At 38.9% G+C, this 22732-nt stretch overlaps 1 protein-coding gene across 1 annotated transcript in view; it reads right to left on the reverse strand.

The window, feature by feature from the left end:
* Nucleotides 1–22732, reverse strand: part of Kif5b (kinesin family member 5B) — a 54814-nt gene that overhangs the window by 6111 nt on the left and 25971 nt on the right. The window contains exons 10-25 of the mRNA XM_008850545.3: nt 22083–22228; nt 21099–21247; nt 19156–19349; nt 17242–17310; nt 13338–13544; nt 10722–10865; nt 7083–7271; nt 6522–6639; nt 5954–6015; nt 5488–5597; nt 4744–4845; nt 3584–3644; nt 3411–3482; nt 2905–3009; nt 1351–1567; nt 434–582 (exon numbers count right to left, since the gene is read on the reverse strand). Of these exons, the coding sequence (XP_008848767.1) occupies nt 452–582; nt 1351–1567; nt 2905–3009; nt 3411–3482; nt 3584–3644; nt 4744–4845; nt 5488–5597; nt 5954–6015; nt 6522–6639; nt 7083–7271; nt 10722–10865; nt 13338–13544; nt 17242–17310; nt 19156–19349; nt 21099–21247; nt 22083–22228 (2076 nt within the window). The 3' untranslated portion in view covers nt 434–451. The remainder of the gene's footprint in view (nt 1–433; nt 583–1350; nt 1568–2904; nt 3010–3410; nt 3483–3583; nt 3645–4743; nt 4846–5487; nt 5598–5953; nt 6016–6521; nt 6640–7082; nt 7272–10721; nt 10866–13337; nt 13545–17241; nt 17311–19155; nt 19350–21098; nt 21248–22082; nt 22229–22732) is intronic.

Below are 22732 nucleotides of genomic sequence, written 5' to 3' on the forward strand. Positions count from 1 at the left end.
CAAATACTTTTTACTAAGATACAATTTTGTGCAGTCCTTCTATAAAGGAATGCATGAAGAGCCCTAAACATGTCCATACATGGCATTCCACCTTAAAGATATTTCATACTTCAAATTTCACATATAGAAATTTCTATTTTGGAAAAAGTTAATGTGCTTTATTAAATTTCTAGTAAAGAGAATGTTATAAACCAGGGTATATCTCCATTAGGTAGAATACAAAGGAGCATTACAAATGATCCAATATTAGTTTTAGAAATAGTAACAACACAAATCTAAAAATATAGATTATCTAAACCATAAAATAAAGAAATCATACTAAGTTACTGTCACAAAATTACATACAAATTAAAAAATGAATCCCAAAGCCTAATCCAAGTAGCTCGGCATTCCCACATGTAGCTGTGGCTCAAAAGCAGACATGACTCCACACCTGCCAATGTGTGGCTTTCTAGGCTTGCTTGCCGCCTCCACCTCGCAGCGCCACTGGCTGGTTATTCTGAACAAATGTGCCTCCTCCTCGAATTGTACCCGGGTGAGTTGGAGAAGCTGCTGGATGCTGACCAGGACGAATAGGCTTTGCTAGTGTAAGAAAGAGAGATGGAGTTAGAATAGAGCTTAACCACAAATGCAATGACTACTCAGGTTTTTCTTTCATTATGGAGATCAAGATGGCCTTGAACTCACAGAGATCTGCCTGCCTCTGCCTCGGGAGTCCTGGGATTAAAGGCATGCTCAGCACCTTTTTGTTTCTTGAGTTCTCTTTTGTTATATCCCTTTCTCCAGAACCAGTTAACACAATCTCTTACCTGTTAATACTTCAAAAATGTTTATCAATTGATTGGAAAATTTTATTTTAAATTTATTATTATGTGTATGTGAGTGTGGTGTATGGGTGCCATTGTTGCATGTGGAGATCTGAGGACAATTTTCTGGAGTCAGTTCTCTTTTCCCCATAGGAAATAGAGATCAAACCCAGGTTTGCACAGGAAGTGCTTTTACCCACTGAGGCATCTCAACAGGCCCCTCTTAACAATCTGATTTCTGTCCCATAATAATCCTGAAGTGGAGAGTAAAGGTTGATGACTTAACTTTCAATTCTCTTTTAGCTTTAATATTATTGGTCCATATAGTTTTCTCCTAGCCTTGCCCATATCTAGCTATTTAACTACCTGTTCTGTTAATTAGTATCTTCTTCCCTAACAGTACCACTCTTTAGCAATTTAGAAAATAAACATAGAAATATCATCCTAACAAAACAGTAAGAAAAAACAGATAATGTTTTTAAGTTAAGCAACAGGACTTAAACCAGGCATAGCTTAAAGGTTGTATTCAGCACACTCTACTAACCAATCTGGGCAGAATGCCCCCTTCTGGCCATGTTCTTTGACCTGACTGCTTCCTTTATCCGATCTACTTCTTGCTGATAGCGTTTGCGGTCTCGAGATGCATTTTCTTTGGCTTCTTTCAGGGCTGACTCCAAAGCTTTCACTCTCTCAGCAGTAGCTCTAAGTCGTTTCTCTAACTTAGGAAGTTCACAGCGAAGGTCTGCATTATCACGTACCAACTGAAGGTATACAGAGAAAATATGGAGCGTTTTTAACAAGATGATTTGAGAAGATGAATGTTTCATAATTGCACTTTAGAAAAGTCGAACTACATTTTCTACTGAGCATTCCCATTAATTTAGGTAGCAACATGCAAGAAACAACACATGTATCTATACATAGCAGAGACACATTTTTCACAATGTGCATGTTTGTTTAGGTACTTTTCTGTTTTGACACAGGGTTTCATGTAGCTTGGATAGTCTTAAACTTGCTCTGCAGCAGATGATAACCTTGAACTTCTGATCCCCTAGACTCCTCAGTGCTAGGATCACAAGCATATGCTCCCATACTCAGTTTTATGTGGTACTGAGGATTAAACTGAGAGCTTCCTGTATGCTAGGCAAGCACTCTAGCAACAGAGCTACATCCTAGCCATGTTTAGTTAGTTATTTTTTATGGGGGTAGATTGGATTGTTACCTTCCTGTACCAGACAGTGAAGTAGAACACTAGTACACAGTGCTTTCTTTAACCAAACACTAATGCTGTAAAATGGGTATCCCTTTAGGCACGTCCCTCTGAGACAGGGTTTTGCTATTCATCTCAAGCTGGCTTTGAACTCATTAAGTAGTGGAAGATGACCCAGACCTGCATCCTCTATGCCCCAGTGTTAGGACTACAGATACATACCAACATGTAGAATTCTATGGGGTTGCTAGGGAACAAACCCAGAGGTTTATGCACGCTAGACAAGCACTCTACCCGACTCTTCACAAGTAAACATATTAATAAAAGCTTAAAAGTATCTTTAGCTTTACACTGGTGCAAGTTTCAGGTTTGCAGTAACAGTTAAATTTTTAAAAAATTAGTATTCTTATAAAATATGTGAACTGTTGCATTAATTATGTATTTCAGAGACTGGACAAAAAACTCAAAAAAGAGAAAGCTTTATTTTAGCTGCCAAGTTCCCTGTCCAATAAACTAAGAAACACTGTCACACTTGAAACCCTACAGAGGAAATAAGGATATACCTTTTCATTGGATTTGTCTATTAAACAGGGTCGTTAAAAAATTAACTTCCCCCTTAGGCATACCTATAATCTCAGCACATGGGAAGCTGAGGCAGGGTTACTGAGCTACACAGTACGACTGTCAGGGCCAGTCTCAAAAAAAATCTAGACTACATAAAAATGCTAACTTCCCTGAAAGTTGCTAATCTGTATAGCTGCTTAATAAAATAATGGAATAGCATAGGGCTTAAAATTTTTTAGGGCCCTGAAAGGTTAAAACACTTTCTACTCCTCAATTTTTGGTTTTTATGCTGTTGAAGACATCAAACTAGGTATTTTTTATTACCTGCTTATGCACTTTAGTGAGCTGTTCAAGATTATTTTCAAGAAAGGAAATCTTCTGTTTTTGTGCAGCACTGCCCCCAGTGTCATCAGAATCAATCTCAGCACTCTGAGAAAAGAAGGTTAACGAGTATGATGAAAAAAGGTCAAAATACCTGAGCTTAAACAACACAAACGTGGACATAACAACATAAAACTATTTTACTTAAGAATACCAAGATTCACATAGGCAAACACAAATATCCAAAATAAATAAAATCTTAGCCGGGCATAGTGGCACACACCTTTAATCCCAGCACTCTGGAGGCAGAGGCAGGCAGATTTCTGTGAGTTCAAGGCCAGTCTGATCTACATAGTGAGCTCCAGGACTGCTGGGGCTACAGGGAGACCCTGTCTCAAAAAGACCAAACAAAATAATAATAATAATAATAATAATAATAATATCTTTAAGGAAAAATTGCATACGGCAAGCAGCTTTACTGTTAATGCCCCTCAGCACTGTTGCATCACCTTTTTAACTCTGGTAGCCAGGTCCTGAACAAAGAGCTTGCGTAGGTTATGTAGAGTCTGAAGTTCTTTTGCCTTGAATTAAGAACAAAAACACCAGTCTTAAACTCAAGATAACTAGGGTAGAAAATTCTAAAAAATGACTCCCAATCTTACTATTTTCACATTTTTCTTACCACGGTCTCTTCCAAACCCTTCAAGTCTTGTCTTGCTTGTTCCCGTCGATCTTGCATTACCCTAGTAGTAGAATATAGGTACATATACATTTTCAAACTTGAACCCAAAAATTCACTTTAACAAAAATTAAATCAAACTTTTTATATGAAAGAATGTTATTAAATTCAAATGTAAAGAGGCTTGTATTTAAACAAAAGTTTGCCCATGTACCTTTCAAAGAATTTTTTATAGATTTCAGTTTCTTTAAAAAGAAAACTACACAGAGTTAAAAGTATAGTTTATAGAGTAACATTCCTCCTACAACAATGGAAACAGTGTGTGGCAGCTTATAAAGAATGGCTCAAATTTTTATTTTAAAACATGCTACATATCCTGTTATTTATCCAACATGATATGGATTAAGTGGGAATTGTTGATACTGTAATTCAGTAGAATTCTTTTTTCTGCCCCCCTGCAGTGCTGGGGCTTGAACCCAGGGCCTTGTGCAAACTCAGCACATTACCTACTGGCAACAATCCTAGCCCACTGCAAAACCTTTCTAAAAATCAACTCTGAACTGGTCTTATGGTGAAACCATTCTATAAAGATAGTAGTTCATTTTCAAATTATCTCTTAAAATTCAAGGTATGCAGAAGAGTATAATCAGAAGTTTTCTACCTTTAAGGATTCTGGAAAACCAAGTGAATGAGGAAAAAGCAGGGGAAAAAACCTCTGTTTAAAAGCTAAGGGTAAAACAGTGTCATTCCATGAAAAGTCAAATTTGACAAAACTTAGTGTCAGAAGTAGATCCTACAATTTTCTAAATTATGTATTATTATACTTTGTTTTTCTGATAAATTCTGAAATACAGCAACAAAGAAAACAGTCTGAGAAACAGGACTCTATATGAAACCCTGCTTTCTCTAAAGTGCAAGTACACAGTACAGGTTTCTAAGATACAAATCAAATGGAGAGAGGTAGGGGGAGATGCAGATGAGGAGGCTCTAAATATTAATAAGATGTATCATGAAATGCATAAAAATTCAGTAAAAATGTATTAAAAGAAACAAGAAAGCAAAACAAAACAAAATCCCCAACAAATCAAACCAACTCAGAAGACATGTATCCATCAGTAATATCTACAGTTTTGCATGTTTTAAAACTTTCTGGTAATACTCACGTAAGTTCATGCAGTTTTTTGCTTTTTTCCTGATCTGTAGCTTTCAACTTCTCATGTTCAACTCTTAGACGTTCCTGCTCTAACATCATTTTCTGGTTTTGGCTGACAAAAGAATTTAACACGTTTGACCTCATGTTTTCTGAATGTCATCATCAAAATTTAACTTTTTGTTGTTGGCTTTTGAAAGAGGACACTACTACATATTCATCCTGAAGTGAAACTTGAAATCTTTTTGCCTCAGCATAGGATTATAGGCACATGTCATTGCACTGGGCTTGGACTCTAGCCCCAGCTGGGCTGGAACTCCCTATGTAGACCAGGCTGGCCTTGAACTCAGAGATCTGCCATCCCCTGCCTCCCAATTGCTGCTAGATCAACTAAGATGACTTCTGTTTCAAAAAACTCAACAAACCCCCCACAATTTTCAATGATACTTTTCTGCAGCAGTTCACACACGAGTAGACATCAGTTATAATGAGTTTAAACTACAGATCCCTTGTTCCCTCCCCACCTTTTACTAAATATTTAGAGCAAAAGGTCTAATAAATTTTTTAGACTGATCTGGAACTTAAAGTTTTACTGAAAATGTGAAAAATCTTAATTTTTCCATTTCAAAAGTTCTAATTTTGCTAGCAACTACAGGTTTCTAATACTGTCCATTAGTAACCTATTATTTCCTGTTGTCTGATTAGTCAATCTTTCTGAATTAGTTTCTACTATGAAAGGGAAAAAGCTAATACTTACTCTTGAAGATCAGTTATTAGTTTTTCCTTTGCCTCAACTTCATCTCTCAAACTACTGATTTGTTTTTGATGAGTTTCTCTGTGACTCTGGATCTGCTGCTCAACAGCTTGCTAAAATTTGTGTGGAAGGGAAAAGAATATTAAAGTCAGACTAATATGATGGATTAAAAATAGAAGAATCCGGTGCTGGAGAGATAGCTCAGCAGTTAGGAACACTGGTTGTTCTTGCAGAAGACCCGGGTTTGAATCCCAGCACCCACGTGGCAGCTAACAACTGTTGGTAACTCTGGTCCCTGGGCATCCGATAGCCTCTTCTGACCTCCGCGGGCATTGCAAGACACGGGTGCATGTAGGCAATACATGCATACATGATAAAATAAAAATAATAAAATTTTAAAAAGGACTTCTGGCTTATTCTTTAAAAAAAAAAACAAAAACAGAAGAATCCAATATAACATGAAACTTGCCTTCACTTCGTTTGCAGTCTGAACTTTGTTTAAGTGCTCTTTTTCCATCTCATGAACTTTCTCTGTATATGGGGGGGAGGGGGAAAGAAGACAACCAAAGTAAGTGTTGTTAAGATTCCTCATATAAACCAAAGAACAAATGGATTTTATATGAACTACGTATTTTAGCAGAACTCTCTAAACTCAATGACACTAGTACAATCAGTTGTACCCACTGTATTGAAATTATGAAGGGAAACGAGATCGTTTCTAAGCACCTATGTTAAAATTGTACACACACATAGATACATATTAGAACTTCAAAACTTTGTGGGAAACCTTACCATTTATTATATGCGACACAATTTTTCTTTCTTCTAGTATGTATGTGTTTGCACTATGTTTTTGTGTGAGTCTGGATGCCAGAGGCCAACTTCACATCATCCTGTACCACTCTCCAATTTTAACAAATATTTCAAAGCTACATTGAAGTGGTTGATTTATTTACTATTTCAAATTATCCACATTCCTACTATTTTATTTCTTTGTAACTGAACAATTATCCAAAATAAGAACTGGAAGCCAATACCTTGTGCTCGAAGCTGGACAAGCTCTTCACTGAGGGAGTCCACAGACTCCTCCAGCTGTCTCTTCTTCTGTTCCACATTCTGAAGGTACTCAGTCAGTGACTTGATCTTGGCCTCATGCTTTTGGAAAAGATACACTGATATGAATTGGGAAAATACTTTACACATTTTCTAGGTAAGATGTGATAAATTAGAGTTATCTACAGTTTATGCTGCTTGCAAACTGAGACAGTGATTATCTTGCTTCTCTCCTTGAACAAGTCTTGTCTTCAAGTCACCACTACTCAGCAGCCAAAGTAAGGAAACTGGTCCCAGTGCTCGTGCTCACCCTAGAATCCTTCCAGTCTTTGTAAATCAGCCACATAGTTCTAGTTAATTTTCATACTTTGTATATACAGGTGTTCAAACATTCAAGTTGTTTTCCTGAAGCCATGCAAACAAACACCTGACTAAGCTTTTTGTTACGGGAAAATACACAGAAGCTCATTTTCCTGAAAACTTTTATAATTAAAAAAAATTTGCACTTTTTTTTGTGATAAAAAGAACTGTTCTGTAACACGCACCTGGGAGATACGCAGCTGGCACGCTGCTAGCTCTTTCTCATTTTCTTCCATCTTTTTGTTGCTCTCGGTCTGAGTGCTTTCTAACTGTTTGCAGCGTTTCACCATTGTTTTTACTTCTGACTTCATTTTGCTAATGTAGAGCCTGGCAACAGTGAACTCTTCATCTATCATACCAGTTCCCTCAGGCTGCTGTGAAAAAAAAAATGAAATAAAATGTTAAAGCCAAGGGGGCTGGAGAGATGGCTCAGCGGTTAAGAACACTAGCTGTTCTTGCAGAGACCCAGGTTTGAATCCCAGCACCTACATGGCAGCTAACAACTGTCCATAACTCCAGTTCCAGAGATCCAACAGCCTCTTCTGTCCTCTGCGGGCATTGCACGACATGGGTGCAATTACCTACATGCGGGCAATACATGCATACACATAAAATAAAAATAAATTAAAAAAAAAAAAAAAAGAAGTTAAACCCAAGAGCCAGGAATGGTGGTGCACACCTTTATCCCAGAGGTAGGCCAGCCTGGTCTACATAATGAGTTTCAGGCCAGCTGCTGGGGCTACAGGGACACCATCTCTTAAAAAAAATAAAAAAAAAGAAGAGGCCAGGTGTCATGACAGATATCTTTAATCCCAGCACTTGGAGGCAGAGGCAGGCAGATCTCTGGAAGTTCCAGGCCAGTCTGGCCTCAATAGCGAGTTCAGTCAGCTGGGGCTACAAGACTGCCCTCCTGCCCACCAAAAAGGCAAAACATGTTCAATGCTTGTTTTTCCCAATTACACTAGAAAAATCTTACAGTAACATATAAAATATTATTCATTAAGTCATGGGAAACCAAGAATGTGCCCTTCTTTAAAAATGTGTTTATTCATTTATCTGTATGAGTATTTAGTGTGCATGTAAGTATGCCACATGGGTGCAATGCCTGCAGAGGCCGGAAGAGAGAACTGGAGTTACAAATAATTGTTTGCTGCCATATGGATAATGGGAACTGAATCCAGGTCCTCTGCAACAGAAGCCAGGAAACATTCATTCGTCCATTCATTCATTCATTCATTCATTCGTGTGTGTGAATGATGTGCATATGGAGATCAGAGGACAACTTACAGTTCTCGCCTACTATGTCAGAGCTGGGAATGGATCTCAGGTTGTCAGGATTGGCTAGCAAGTATCCTAACACACTGAGCCATTAAAGTAACTACAGGTACGGCTGGAGAGATGGCTCAGCAGTTAAGAGTGCATACTGCTCTTGGAGAGAATCCAGTTCAGTTCCCAGCACTCTGGTCAACTGGCTCACAACCTCTTACAACTCCAATTCCAGAGGATCTGTCACCTCTGCCCTCCATAGGCACTGGAATCATGTGCACAAGCCAACACATATACATAATTTAAAAAATGTATAAAAAAGGGGCATTGACTTAGGATTAAAGTATTTGAAATGGCAGCACGAGGATGTGAACTCCCCAGCACCTATGTGGAAAGCTGGAAACTGGTGTGTGTTTATAATCTCAGTACTGGGGAGGCAGAGACAGGAGCATCTCTGGGTATTGTTGGCCAGCCAGTCTAGTCAAATCAGAGCCAATTCAGGCTCAGTGAAAGACCTTGTTTCAAAATACAGTGTGTAGGGCTGGCTAGAAAGCCCAGCAGGTAAAGCACTTGCTATCAAGTGTGAGGACCAGAGCCTGGATCCCGAGAACTCACATAAAAGCTGGGCGGGATTGGTGACTGATTATAAATCTTGGCACAGAGGTGACAAAAGAAAAGAGATCTCAGGAGCAAGCAGACTAGCTAGAAGAGCTGGATTTGGTGAACTACAATTCAGAGAACCTGCCTCATAAAGTAGTGATGAACAAGGAACGACCCTGATATCCACCTCTAGCCTCTACACATACATACACATGAATACATAGAAATGAAACAAATAAGAAACATAAAGGAACCAAATGTCAATTCACTTATGAGTTTACTCTGGGCTACTTCACCATTGTTCTAACCAAATACATTCATACACAGAAATTCAGTAAGGCAATTAAAATCACTGATTATCATTATCAGTGTATGTAATGTGTATAGGTGCTGTGACGGAGCGGTGCTTTGTTGTGAGTGTGGAAGTCAAAGGACAGCTTTTGGGAGTTGGTTCTCTACTTCCACTGTGGACTCCAGGGATCAAACTTAGGTCATCAAGCTGATGTGACAAGCATTTTTACCCATCTCACCAGCCCAGCAAGGTAATTTCTACGCACAAAATCTTTACATATTTGAGGAAGGAACTGAACATGATCCAGTGTGGTTACTTAGTGAAAATTCTATTTCAGTGCCCCTAATTCTCTCCCTTTTCTCATTTACTTAAAACTGAGTTAAGGGACTAGTGAGATGATTCAGTGGTTAAGAGAGTTTGCTGCTCTTCCAGAAGACCCAAGTTCAGTTCCCAGCCCAACACTGACATATGGTGGCTCATGACCATCTGCAACTCCAGCTCTAAGGGATCCAACACCTTCTGCCTCTGCCGGCACCCACATGCAAGTTGCAGACAGACAGACAGACACACAGGCACACACACAAAACATGGAGTTAATATCACCTATCATACATGGTTGTGAAGTAAAAGAACTTTGTAAAAAATTAAGTAGCAGGGCTGGGGAGATAGCTTAGTCAGTAATATTAGGATGCCATACAAGTACAAGGATCCCCAGCACCTTCACTTAAAAAACAAACAAACAAACAAACAAACAAACAAACAAACCAACCCATAAAAACCCAGCAGGGCATAGTGGCAATGCTACATACTTGTATACCCAATGGGAGGATCCCCACAGAAGACCCTCAGGTCTTAGTGTAAGACTCTGGCTCAAAACACGGTTTAAAAAAACAAACACACATCTCTCACAATGTCCTGTAATTGTGGTGGGTCACCTGTCCTCTTGATCAAGGAGGCCGAGACCCCACCAGATGGACTTGAACCAGTGTCCAGTCTACAAAGAGGAGGGTCAACACAGAGGAATCACTTCCTCCATGCTTCCAAGCGAAGCGAACCATGGTCAAGCAGGACCTTTGACTTATCTTCACATAGGCGGAACTGGTAAAAGAAAGGAGCCAGGGGCTCCTCCCAAGCCCATGTGACCCCCAAGGAACAGATCCTCAAACAATCTTAAGAGTGAAAATGAATAGGTTTATCAGGGCCAACTGTATGGCCTTAAACACCCAAAAGGAAAGTATAGCCAAAGATTAAAGGGGTCAATATAATTTCTTAAGCGTCCATACACATAGCTAAAGGCTACATAACAAGCAAGAATGCCAGATAGTAGATACCTTCTTTTGAGTTGTTGGCCAGGGTGGCCAAAGGGACTCCCAGATAGTGACCCGACATAGAACTGGGAAAATGAACAGCAGACCCCAATCTTATCTAAAGGAATATTGACAACTGGTTGCTGCTAGAAGAGGAACAGCTGACCTTCCTAAACAAAGACCTCTAGATAGGCTGACTAGATTACAAAACAAACAAACAAACTCCAATGGGGATGGGTGCTGAAGAACAACACCTGAGGCTGACATCTGGTTTCCACAAACATGTATATGTGCACCTGCACAAAAACGCACACCCCAACAAGGAAGTCAAAGTGTGGGCTGTCTAGTAATGAGATTACCTTCACATCGTTATTTCCCACAGCAATTCCTATCTCTGCAAGGTCTTTTAGCAGCGATGCCATCATCTCAGCTGCTCGTTTCTTCTGGTGGTTGGTCATCTCCTTAAGCTTCTGAAGCTCAGCATCAATACTTGCTAATGTTGCCTAACAAGAATGGGAAACAAGTATAGATGAAACTCATTTCAAATGCTCATCACAGTCATTACAAATCCCACCCTGTATTTTCTGCTTTCAGATTCTTGATCAATACTGAATTATGGCACAGGTTCCAGTTCAACAAACATCTCACGCTATATAAAGTAGGCATATTACATTCTTAGACTCCAGTCAAACAGGTATATAGACTATACTAATTCATTAAATTCCTGAGACTGGATATTTTCTACCTAGAACTGGGAACCCTCAATATTAATTAGACACAATTATCATCTACTATATTTGAGTCTTAAAATTAGTTTGAGCAAATTTAAAGTTGGGATAGAACTCCTTTCCCCAGGGTAAGCATGCTTCCTTCATCTATTCTGTACATGCTCACTGAAAAGAGTACACTCTATATTTATGACTACTTTTTAAAAAAAATTTTTGAGACAGTCTTATTATGTAGACCAGGCTGTCCTTGACCCCAGAGATTCGCCTGCCTCTGCCTTCTGTGTGCTGGGATTAAAGGCACACACCACCACGCTCAGCCTCTTTACTATTATTTTTGTTTTGAGACAGGGTCTCACTATGTAGTCCTGATTAGCTTGGAAATCCTTATGTAGACCATCTAGCCTTGTCCTCAGAGATCTACCTGCCTCTGCCTCCAGAGCACTGGGATTAAAGGTATGTATCATCATGCCCGGCCGTATTACTTACTACTTTTAATACTATGATATAAGCAATTATCTAGGCGCTGATGATGAAGTGATACAACTGAGTTTAATTACTCCTAACTGTACATTTAAATAATAGCCGGTATATAAGCTACAAAGTCAACTCAATTTGGCCCAAATTAAAAAGATATATCAAATAACGTTTTTAATGCAACATAATGACTTTCAGTCAATATGTTTTATTATAGATGCCATCATTTCAGTTCCTTAAGTTTCTGGATATCAGTGAAGCCTATGTTCACCCAGTTTTCAACATAGTAGCCCTTCTGAAGTCTCATAGCATGTTTTTATCATAAATGTTTATTAAACTGCCAGACATTTTCTTTAACAACTGAACAATAATATTGTTTAAATGTATAGCCAACAATGTAGCGCTTATTTCAGCTCCACATCTGAACTCAACTACAAATGCCGTAAACACCAAAACCAGTAAATAACTTAGAGTTCTAAGATTCACCTACTGTTTTACCAAATAGCACTCAGGTTTGCTACAAGTGCAACTTGGGAAGAATTACGATGTTCTTAGATACACATGGCAATACATTACGACACCATTGTTAACATTGGAGATTAAAAATGGAAAATGAAATTTCCAGGAGTGGTGGCACACGCCTTTAATCCTAACACTTGGGAGGCAGAGGCAGGCAGATCTTTGTGAGTTTGAGGCCAGCCTGGTCTACATAATGAGTTCCAGGCCAGTTGGGGCTACAAGGAGACCCTGTCTCAAAAGGACAAAAAAAAAAAAAAAAAAAGGAAAATGAAGCCTTTAATCCCAGCTATTGGGAGGCAGAAACAGACTGATCTTTGTGAGAATGAGGCCAGCACAGTCTCCATAGGAGTTCCAGGTCAACTGGGGCTACAGGGAGACTAGTAAACCTTTCAGAGCTGCTATTTCATAGTGCTGACTACTTTCAGACAAGTGAGCACAAATAAGAGATGATACATAGGTGCTGGTCCTGATTGCAACTCTAAGAATTCATTTCTAAGGAGGAAGCTAGTGTTAGTAACCAGCAAAACATGAGAGCAGTGCTGAAATCATAATCACCAGGAGGTTGGCAATCTCTGCCTTACAGCAAATAAGTCTCCACCTATTGCAGAACCTACTATATTGCATTTCCTTCTTCCCTCCCTTTCTCCCTTTTGGCTTTTCTAAGACAAGACCTCATCACACAGCCCTGGCTGGCCTAGAACTTGCAGTGATCCTCCTCCCTCTGCCTCTGAGTACTAGGATTATAAATATGTGCCACAACTTCTGGCCACTTTTTACTTTTTATGCCTTTATTAGTTTGTAGTTTGAACAATCATCTAATAGCCTTACTATAATACACACTAGTGTTTTTTTCCCTTTTAACATTAGGAACAGTCATTATCTTTTAAATTAACATTTAAATCACACAGCAATATGCCTTTAGGAACCAAAAATGTAACAGTCTTTCTCTACCTCCAAGACTTCATATATAAAAGTGAGGTTGATATCAGAGTCTTAAGAACTAATGCTACCAGTATCTTATGTTTATATGTGAATAACTTTTCAACAAACATTACTTGTACTTAAGTAGTAAGAAAGAAAACAAAGGCAGGTATGGTGGCATACACCTTTAATCCCGGCACTTAGGAGGCAAAGGCATGTGAATGTCTGTGTGAGTTTAAGACCAGTCTGGTCTACACAGTGAGTTCCAGGCCAGTCAAGGCTACACAATGAGACCCTGCCTAAAAAGAAAGAAAGAGAGAAACAAAATCTTACAGATTTTTGATTCAGTTCATCACTAAGCAGCTCGTATTCCTTAGTTTTGTCTTCAACTTCCTGAGACTTCTGATCATAATTAACGGCCAGTTCCTCCAAGGCCTGTAAGACTTCTTTTACTTCTTCTTTAGAGGCATCATTTTCTGCTTGAAGGCGATTCAGCTCAGCTTGCATGTTGTCTTGATCCCTTCTGGTTGATGCCAGAAGCTGTATAAAAGTAAAACAGTTATCAGAACTAAAATACTCATTTGTTTCACAATCTACAAAACATGAGGGAAACGAAAAGTACATGTTATCAAAGGTGCTAATATTTACTTATTCAACAGATAGATTCATGAATAGCATGCACAAAAACCAATTAGAATAGTTATTTAAAAACTTAGATTTGTGGGACTGGAGAGATGGCTCAGCGGTTAAGAGCACTGGCTGTTCTTGCAGAAGGCTGGAGTTTGAATCTCAACACCTACATGGCAGCTGACAACTGTCCATAACTCCAGTTCCAGGGGATCTTACACCCTCTTCTGGCCTCCATGGGCACTGCACACACAGGTGCACTTTACATACATGCAGACAATACATGCATACACATAAAATAAAAATAATAAATTTTAAAAAAAAACCAAAAACTTAGATTTGGGGCTAGAGAGATGGCTCAGTGGTTAAGGGCACTGGTTGCTCTTGCAGAGAACTCATGTGTAGATCCCTGTACCCACACAGCAACTAACTCCAGTTCCAGGGGATCTGACATCCTTCTGGCTTCTACAGGCATTGCACGATTTGTGTGTACTTACATACAAGCAAGCAAAACACTCATACACATAAAATAAAAATAAAGGGCTGGAGAAATGGCTCAGTAGTTAAGAGCCTGGTTGCTCTTGTAGAGAACAGGAGTTCAGTTCCCAGGACCCAAAAGGTGGCTAGCAACTGTCCCTAATTCCAGTTCCAGGGGATCTGATGTCCTCTTTTGGCCTCTGTGGGCATTGCATGCATGGGTGTACTTACATACATGCACACAAAACACTTATAAAATAAGAAACTTTAAAACTTAAGATTTGCTTTAGGATATTAAGGGTGGCATCTTAGCTATGCCTAAAATAATGGTTTCCCTCATACATGGAAGGAAGGGAGGGAGGGAGGAAGGAAGTGAAGAAGGGAGGGAAGGGAGGGAGGGAGGGTCAGGCTGGTGGCATACACCTTTTATCTCAGCACCTGGGAGGCAGAGGCAGGCAAATCTCTGAGAGAAAGAGGCCAGCCTGGTTTACATAGTGAGTTCCAGGCCAGCTGGGGCCTGTCTCAAAAAACAGACAGTTTCAGTATATAAAATTTGAACTGCAGGGGGGGAGGATGGTGAGATGGCTCAGTAGTTGCTCCTCTGGAGAACCTGGAACTGAACCAGCACTGGGGCTAAAAACCATCTGTACGTCTAGTTACAGGAGATTCAATGCCCTCTTCTGACTTCCAAAGGCATTGTATGCAGGTGGTACACTTACATGCTGACAAAACACTTGTACACATAAAATAAAAACCAGTAAAGATAAATAATTATAAAAGGAACTGCAGGGAAAACAAAGAACTAGTCAGGGGGTTACAGCAACCACCCACGTCAGTGGTTTTTCAGTAGAGACATTTAGAAATGTGTGGAATGTTAGTGATGGCTATCAATAACATTTTAAAGAATAGGGATCAGGAATGCTCTATGTCCTATAGTACACAGAACAGAAAAATTATCCAACTCAGCCGGGTGTGGTGGCACATGCCTGTAGTCCCAGCACTTGGGAGGCAGAGGCAGGCAGATCTCTGTGAGTTCAAGGCCAGCCTGGTCTACATAGTGAGTACCAGGCCGGCTGGGGCTACAGGGAGACCCTGTCTCAAAAACACCAAAAAAAATCCAACTCAAAATGCCAACAGAAAAGAGTCTCTTCAAGAAAAATGCTATAGTTGGAGTTAAGTATAAAGATGACACAAGCCTGGTACCGTGCACCAGGAGGCTAAGGCAGGAATACAGAGAATCTGGGGCCAGCTTGGGCTCAATGTTGAGTTCTAGACCCAATAAACAGCAAGATGCTGTTCCAATAATTCAAAAAGATGAACTGACCAGAACTGATTTAACTGACAATGGGGTATTTCTTTCTTACTGAAGCGTATAACCTTTTCTATTCCCTCAACCCCTCAAAAATCCTAAAATAGGAATCCTTTCTCTCCCCGCCACCCCCCAAATTATCCACAATATACTAGGTGACATAAAATGAAAATCAAGCCCAGTGTGGTACATGCTTTTAATCCCAGCACTTAGAAGGCAGAGGCAGGAAGGTCTCTGTGAGTTCTAGGCCAGCTGGTGCTACAGGGAGACCCTGTCTCAAAAAAAAAAAAAAAAAAAAAAAAAAAAAGAAAAGAAAAAAATAGAAAAAAAAGAGAATCCAAACTAGATGAGAGGAAATGAGAAGGACTGAGAAGAAAGGAGCCAAAAATGTAGAAAGGGGAAAACAGGGTGAAGAGGCTAAGTACACTTATTCCTGTGATAGTCTCATTTCCACAAACAGTTACATAGAAAATTAGACAATTACTAATAACAAAGTCAGTGTGTTCAGAAATCGGTTTTTTTTTCTTTAATAATGCTTTAGACCCAGCTTCTTAAATTGTGAGTCATAAACCCATAAAGGGCTATGAAAAATTTAGCAACAGTGAAAGGTTTCTAAGCAATCACAGATCAAAGGGTTAATTAAATTGTGTTAGAACATTTGATTTTAAAAACCACTGTTTGAGTTACTGATTTAAGATTCATGTGCTCAATGAATTTTGGCTTGGAAGACTAAGGCAGAATTTCCAACAATTGCTAAGATAGTCCTAAGTACACTTCTGCCATTTTATACTACAAATTTATGCCAAATGGCAGTCTTAGCACTGCTGATAATAAAAATCAAGATACCCAACAACTTTGAAAAATGTTTTATGTTTTACAATATGAAGTTTTCAGCCAAGATTTCTTTATGTAAAAATGAAGCACTTATCTCATTAATATGTAAATTTTCTTTCATCTTTATTATTCTAGAATAAATATCTTTATGATTACCAGTAAACATTTGACTTGTATACCTATCATATATATATATATCCAAGTCATGAACAGAAAAAATTTACAAAACCCAGGTTTAGACCCATATTTTAAACACAATAAGAGAATATGTTTACTTATTCCCTCCTTTATGTATAAATACTTTTCATTAGGAGAAGTCTTCCACATCAGTAAGAAGTATTTGGAGAGGAAGGTGATAAAAAGCCTAATACTTCAAGTAAACTACAAGACAGTTCAACAGACACATGGTCAAGTATTCTGCTGTTTTTGAGGCAGGGTCTCATTGTGTAGCCCTTGTTGGCCTAACTGAATTTCCCGGCTCCAACATCCTCATTTCTGGGATTATAGCTGTATGCCACCACACTTGACAAAAATAAATGTTTGGGTTTGTTTGTTTCTGAGACAAGCAAGTCTGCCTACATAGCTCTGGCTGGCTTGGCACTCACTATGTAAACCAGGTTGGCCTTGAATTCCTAGAGATCTGCCTGCCTCAGCTTCCTGAGCACCACCACACCCCGAGAAAAATAAGTGTTTTTTGAAAACTTTCTTCTCCCCTTCAGATCAGAGGAAACTCAAGCTTTCAAACCAAACCAAATAATGAAAAACACCTTAAAGAAGAAATCAATCTCTGCTTCAATCCAAGCAAGAATGACTCATAGGACATCTACAACCAAGCATGCACACATTCAAAACTTTAAATTTGTAGTATTTACCACCACAATCTGAACTCCACAGACTCCTTTTTTTTTTCTTTTGTCTTTTTAAGACACAGACTCCTTTATCTTAAGATGGTAACAAACAATAAAGCTGTTTTGGAAGCATTAAACTTACCTCTTCCTGATCCAACATTTGTGTCTTTAATTTCTCCACCAGTTGACTCTGTTGATTAATCTCTTCATCCTAAAAATGTTAAAGTATCCAGTTAACAAAGGAGATAACAAATTGGGTATTTCCCAGTATTGATTTTGACTTAACTAATCCTCCAAAATATTTCAAAATAATTTCCCAAAATTCAACACAGTTTAAATCTCCTAAGAATTTTTTTTTTGGGGGGGGGGTCTTTTTGAGACAGGTCTCCCTGTAGCTCCAGCTGGCCTGGAACTCGCTATGTAGACCAGGCTGGCCTTGAACTCACAAAGATCTGCCTGCCTCTGCCTCCCGAGTGCTGGGATTAAAGGCTGCGCCACCATGCCTGCCTTCTCCTTAGAAATTTTTGAAATGGAAGGAATTTCAGTTATTAATAATGGTAGTAACATACAACAAAGAAAAAGGTGTAAGTTTATGAAATCCATTCATTAAATCCTTTAAAGCTAGAAACAATGCCTCATTTAAAGCTATCACTGAAAACAATGGTCATGTCCCTTCAAACTCCAAAATTTCTATTTTTACTGTTCTTATTCATGCCTTTCTGTTAAGTTCACAATTTGCTATTTTCCATACTATTCACAATACTAATTTAAGGAAGACAGTATTTTGTCTGTATTCTTTTTCCTTTTGTTTCTTCTTTTATTAGGTTCCTCAGATCCCTAACTAAGTAGTTGTTTCATTATGATTCTACAATGATCCAAGGCCAAGTTTTCCGGGAAAGTTGTGTTTGCTTGTTTTTCAAAGGGCTGGAGTCAAAAGCTAGGCAAGTGGCATGCTAGAGCTCTACCACTGAGGCATGTTCTGGTTTTTGTTTTGAGATAGTGTCTCACTATGTATCTCCAGCTGGCCTCAATTTGTGATCCTCCTGCATTAGTTTCTTGAGTTCTAGGATTACAAGCATGCTCTACCATTACCAAGCAGAAAGTTTGTTTAGTTTATAAAAGAAAAGATATGCCTTCATATAGTTTCCACATAGAACTGTAATTTTAATTCCAACCCCTGGTGGTTGCAATAGAACCCAGGGCCCATGCTAAGCAAATGTTCTACTACTTAGCTACATCTCCAGCCCTTGAAGTCAGCTTGCTCCCTCCCTCCCTCCCTCCGTCCCTCCCTCCCTAATTTTTGTATTTTTATTTTATGTGAGTGTATTGCCTGAATGTATATAAGTACACCCATGTCATGCAACACCCGTTGAAGTCAGAAGAGGGCATCAAATATCCAGGAACTGGAGTTATGAACAGTTGTTAGTTGCCATGTGGGTGCTAGGAATCCAACCCAGTCTTCTGCAAGAGCAGCCAGTGCTCTTAACCACTGAGCCATCTCTCTAGCCCCAAAGTCGGCATTTATACTTTATGTCAATATGATTTCCCTGCTCCCTAACATTACCACAGTTTTTCGAGACATGGTCTATCTTGACTGGCTTGAAATCACTATATAACCAAGGCTATTTGTGCCTTCACCTCCTACGTGTTGAGATTACTGAATGTACCAACACTCTATACAATGATCTCTAAAAGCTAACAGAAATAAAGATGTACATAAATTATGAATCACAAGGAATCTTAATAATGAAATTCAATAAAGCCCATAATAAAAATACTAATGTCAGTGCATTTTATTTTAATTTTTACTTTAAAATTTTTATGTAACTATTTTGCTTGCATATAGGTAGTGCACCACAAGTGTGCTTAGTGCCCGAGAAGGCCAAAGAGGGCAATGGATCCTAGAATTGGGGTTACAGATCTGCTATGTGAGTGCTGGGAACTAAATCTAGATCGTTCCATAAGAGTAGTATGTGCTCTTAATGACTGAAGCTCTTCCAGCCCAGTCAATAGCATTTTAAAACAAAACAGACAAACTTAAAGCAACAGTATCTACCTTGTCATCAAGCTGCTTGTACAATTTAGCAATTTCCTCTTCACACTTTCTTCTTTCAGCATCAGTAAAACTTCCGGCCACTCCAATTGTGGCTGCTGGTTTATCATTGGTAATAGTAATATCTTTATCTGCTGTGAAAGCTTCCAAATTGGCTTTCTCTTTGTCAAACTGCTCATCAATAGGCACTGTCTCCCCTAAAATAAGACAGTAAAATGGTTAATAAAAATGTGCATGGCCCAAACTAATGTTCGTTCTTTTCCCTCTGAATGTACCCTCTTCTCTTTGACTGTCAGCACTCCCAGCTGCCACTTTCAGCTCCAGGCTTTGTTTGACCTTTTATTATTATTATTATTATTATTATTATTATTATTATTATTATTATTATTATTTTAAATTTCATGTGTATGAATATACTACCTGCATGTGTGTAAGTGCACCCATGTCATACAATGCCTGCGGAGGTCAGAAGAGGGCATTGGAGCCCCTGGAATTGGAGTTATAGACAGTTGTTAGTCACCATATGGGTGCTGGGATTCAAACCCAGGTCTTCTGCCAAGAGCAGCTACTGCTCTTAACAGCTGAGCCATCTCTCTAGCCCTTGTTTGGCCTTTAAAATTTACTTCAATTTCTGTTCAGTTTTCTATTCTGGTCACTGTTTTTCTCATTTCTTTCAATTCTCTCTTTGTACTTCCCATATTTCAGAGCTTGCATAAAATAATTACTCTGGATTTTCTGGTGGGTCCCTCATCTCCATTTCCTTAGGGTCAATCATTGGCACTTTATTTTAAAACTTTGGTGGTACCCTCCTTCCCTGGATGATCCTTACGGTGTCTGAGCATTTGAAAAAGTCTTTGCAGGATTGTATTTGTCCAGGAAGGCCAATCAATAAGCCCACCTGGAGTTCTGGGAAGAAGGTCATGCATGGTTCTGAAGCCCAGGACTTCTGCAATGGTATAGCACTGAGAACTGCCTGCTGCTGAAGGCTGTCCAAACCCTGGGACTGCTGATGTTGGAGAGGGTCATTTGGCAGGTATACTGCCTAGGGCTGCAAGTTCTAACTTGAAACTGAGGTGGGACTGGAGGCTCAGTCTGTAGGCCATCTGCATAGAGTATGGAGCAGCTGGACATACTGGGTGACATCCCAGGCTTACTTTCCTTTCTTTCTCCCTATCTGGGGTTAGGGATAGGGTGACGTAAGTTATCTAAAAGTGTCCTTCTTACCCTCTTCAATGAAGTACTATCATTTATTATCCTACAAGCAAGTTCTACTGCTCACCTGCTTCCTCTTGTGTATTTTTGTGCAGTTCCATTTTACCATCTTGCTTTGTTTCTCCTTCTTATGCAATTATAGCAACCCTTAACAGGGCTCTGTCTACCCTGTTCTGATTTGTTCGCTTGTTTTTGAGATAGGTTCTTGCCATGTAGCCCAAGCTGGCCTTACACTTGTGAAATCATCCTACTTCAGCCTCCTAAATTTTGGCATTTTACATAATAGCCAGCACATCTGACAAGCTTTTACTTTTGCTGTTTTTTTTTTTTTTGATACGAGGTGCTGTTATGCAACTCAGACCTGCGCTCGTTCTCCCCCTACTTCCCAAGTGCTAGGAGTATAGGCATGCACCACCAAGTTCTGTCTGACCTGAGTATCTGGAACTTCCTTCCATCCTAACACCTTTGAAATCCAGGCATCAAACCTGGTTATTTTACAGATTCCTCCCAAATGCAGAACTTCATTACACTGTGGCATCTATGGCTCTATACTTACCATTTTAGGTAAAATAAAATTTAAATACCAGATCTTTTCATGTTTATTTAAAAACCCTTAAATGCTTAAAAGCTGAAAATAGATAGGCCTTATTTTCATTTACAGTCATATAAAAAAATCTCAAGTATGGAGAGCTGCCCTAGTTGGCACACTGAAATGACAAATTTGTAGTCATTACCATTACGCCATCGGTTGAGTTCATTTTCAAGCCACTGAATGGTGTTCCGCAGAGTCTTATTTTTCTCTTTTTCTTTTTCATACTTCTTTTTCCACTGTTCTGCAGTTAATTCTACATTGACACAGACTGTGTTCTTAATTGTTTTGGCCCTAAGAGATGCAATGACGGAAAAGATGGTATAATTAAAGAGATGTAATTAAAGAGAAAGGGATACGACTAAAATTATTTTAAATTGGCATATCTATTTAATATATAAATACACAGCTAAGTAATAAATCGACCAGGACTGTCTAGTTTTCTCACCAAACACCAAAACCTAATGTGAATAGTATAGTGCTTATTTACAACTCAAACTAAATTTGAGTCAGCCCAAAATTGCTGGTTAAAACAAACAAAACAACTAAGAGCATATATTTACTTTTCCTGTTCATTTGCAAGGTTGAGCTAAGAAAACAAGTATCATTGTAGGTCTAAAATAAGTATTGATTTTCCCAGAATGACCATTTCTCTCTCTCTCTCTCTCTTTTTTTTTTTTTTGAAGCTTTAGGACATTTTATTAGAATTGAAGGGAAAAAAATCCTCAGAGCAGTCAAGCTGTAAATCTCAGTAGCTACCTTGAAGAGGAGTGGCGGGGAGAAGGAGAAAAGAGCGACCATTTCTTATAAAGTACCTGAGCCTGTTGAGTACGTCAGCAGGCTTCACAAAGGGTCATTTCATTTCTGTTACTTCATTATCTGATTCAAAGGCTTATTTTCATCAACGGTAAATTAAACTCCCACGTAAATTTGACTAGAATTTACCATTTAATATGTATGAGAACCTATATATTATCAGTCTAAAATATGACTCTAGCTTATATGAACTGTCTCCTCATTCAAAAGTAGAGGCTCTAGCGCTCTGACAATGTGTGTGGATTTGAATAGCAGCTCTCTGACATTAATAAACTCAACACACGTCTGATAGGTTTTGTATCTGTCAACAAACCTTTGACCAAACAAGAGTGTAGATTTCGTTTCAGACTCATTATATGATGATGGAGAGCAACAAATGACTATGGTGGTTCTACAGTTGCCACCTAATGAGTCTTGGAGAATTCTTGTCATTTTACTGTCTCGATATGGAACATATGTCTGCATACAAAAACAAAGAAAACAAAAAATCAAGTTTCTATACAATAAAATGTGTTATATAAACATGCTACCTTAAACTTTTAAGCTATTTCGGGGTTTGTTTGCTTAATGTAGGGTCTGCTTAATGTAGATTGGTCTTGACCTCATCATTTAGGTGAGGAAGGTCCCTGAATTCTTGATCATCCTGCTTCCACTGGATTATAGATACACTCTACCATGTCTAGTTATTTCAGTCATTTTAACAACTTGATGTTAAGATGGTAACTAGTATATACATTTCAATACTAAAATTTTTTAATTAAAAAAAATTTTATTATTTTATGTGTATGAATGTATAGCACCTGTGTCCTGCAATGCCTGCAGATGTCAGAAAAGGGCATCAGATCCTCTGAAACTGGAGCTGCAGACATGCCACAAAATGGGTGCTGGGAATAGAATCAAGATCCTCTGCAAGAGCAGCCAGTACTCTTAACCACTGAGTCATCTCTCCAACCCCAATACTAA

This window comes from Nannospalax galili, unplaced genomic scaffold (genome assembly GCF_000622305.1).
Source record: "Nannospalax galili isolate Female #2095 unplaced genomic scaffold, S.galili_v1.0 scaffold43, whole genome shotgun sequence".
Taxonomy (NCBI): Eukaryota; Metazoa; Chordata; class Mammalia; order Rodentia; family Spalacidae; genus Nannospalax; species Nannospalax galili.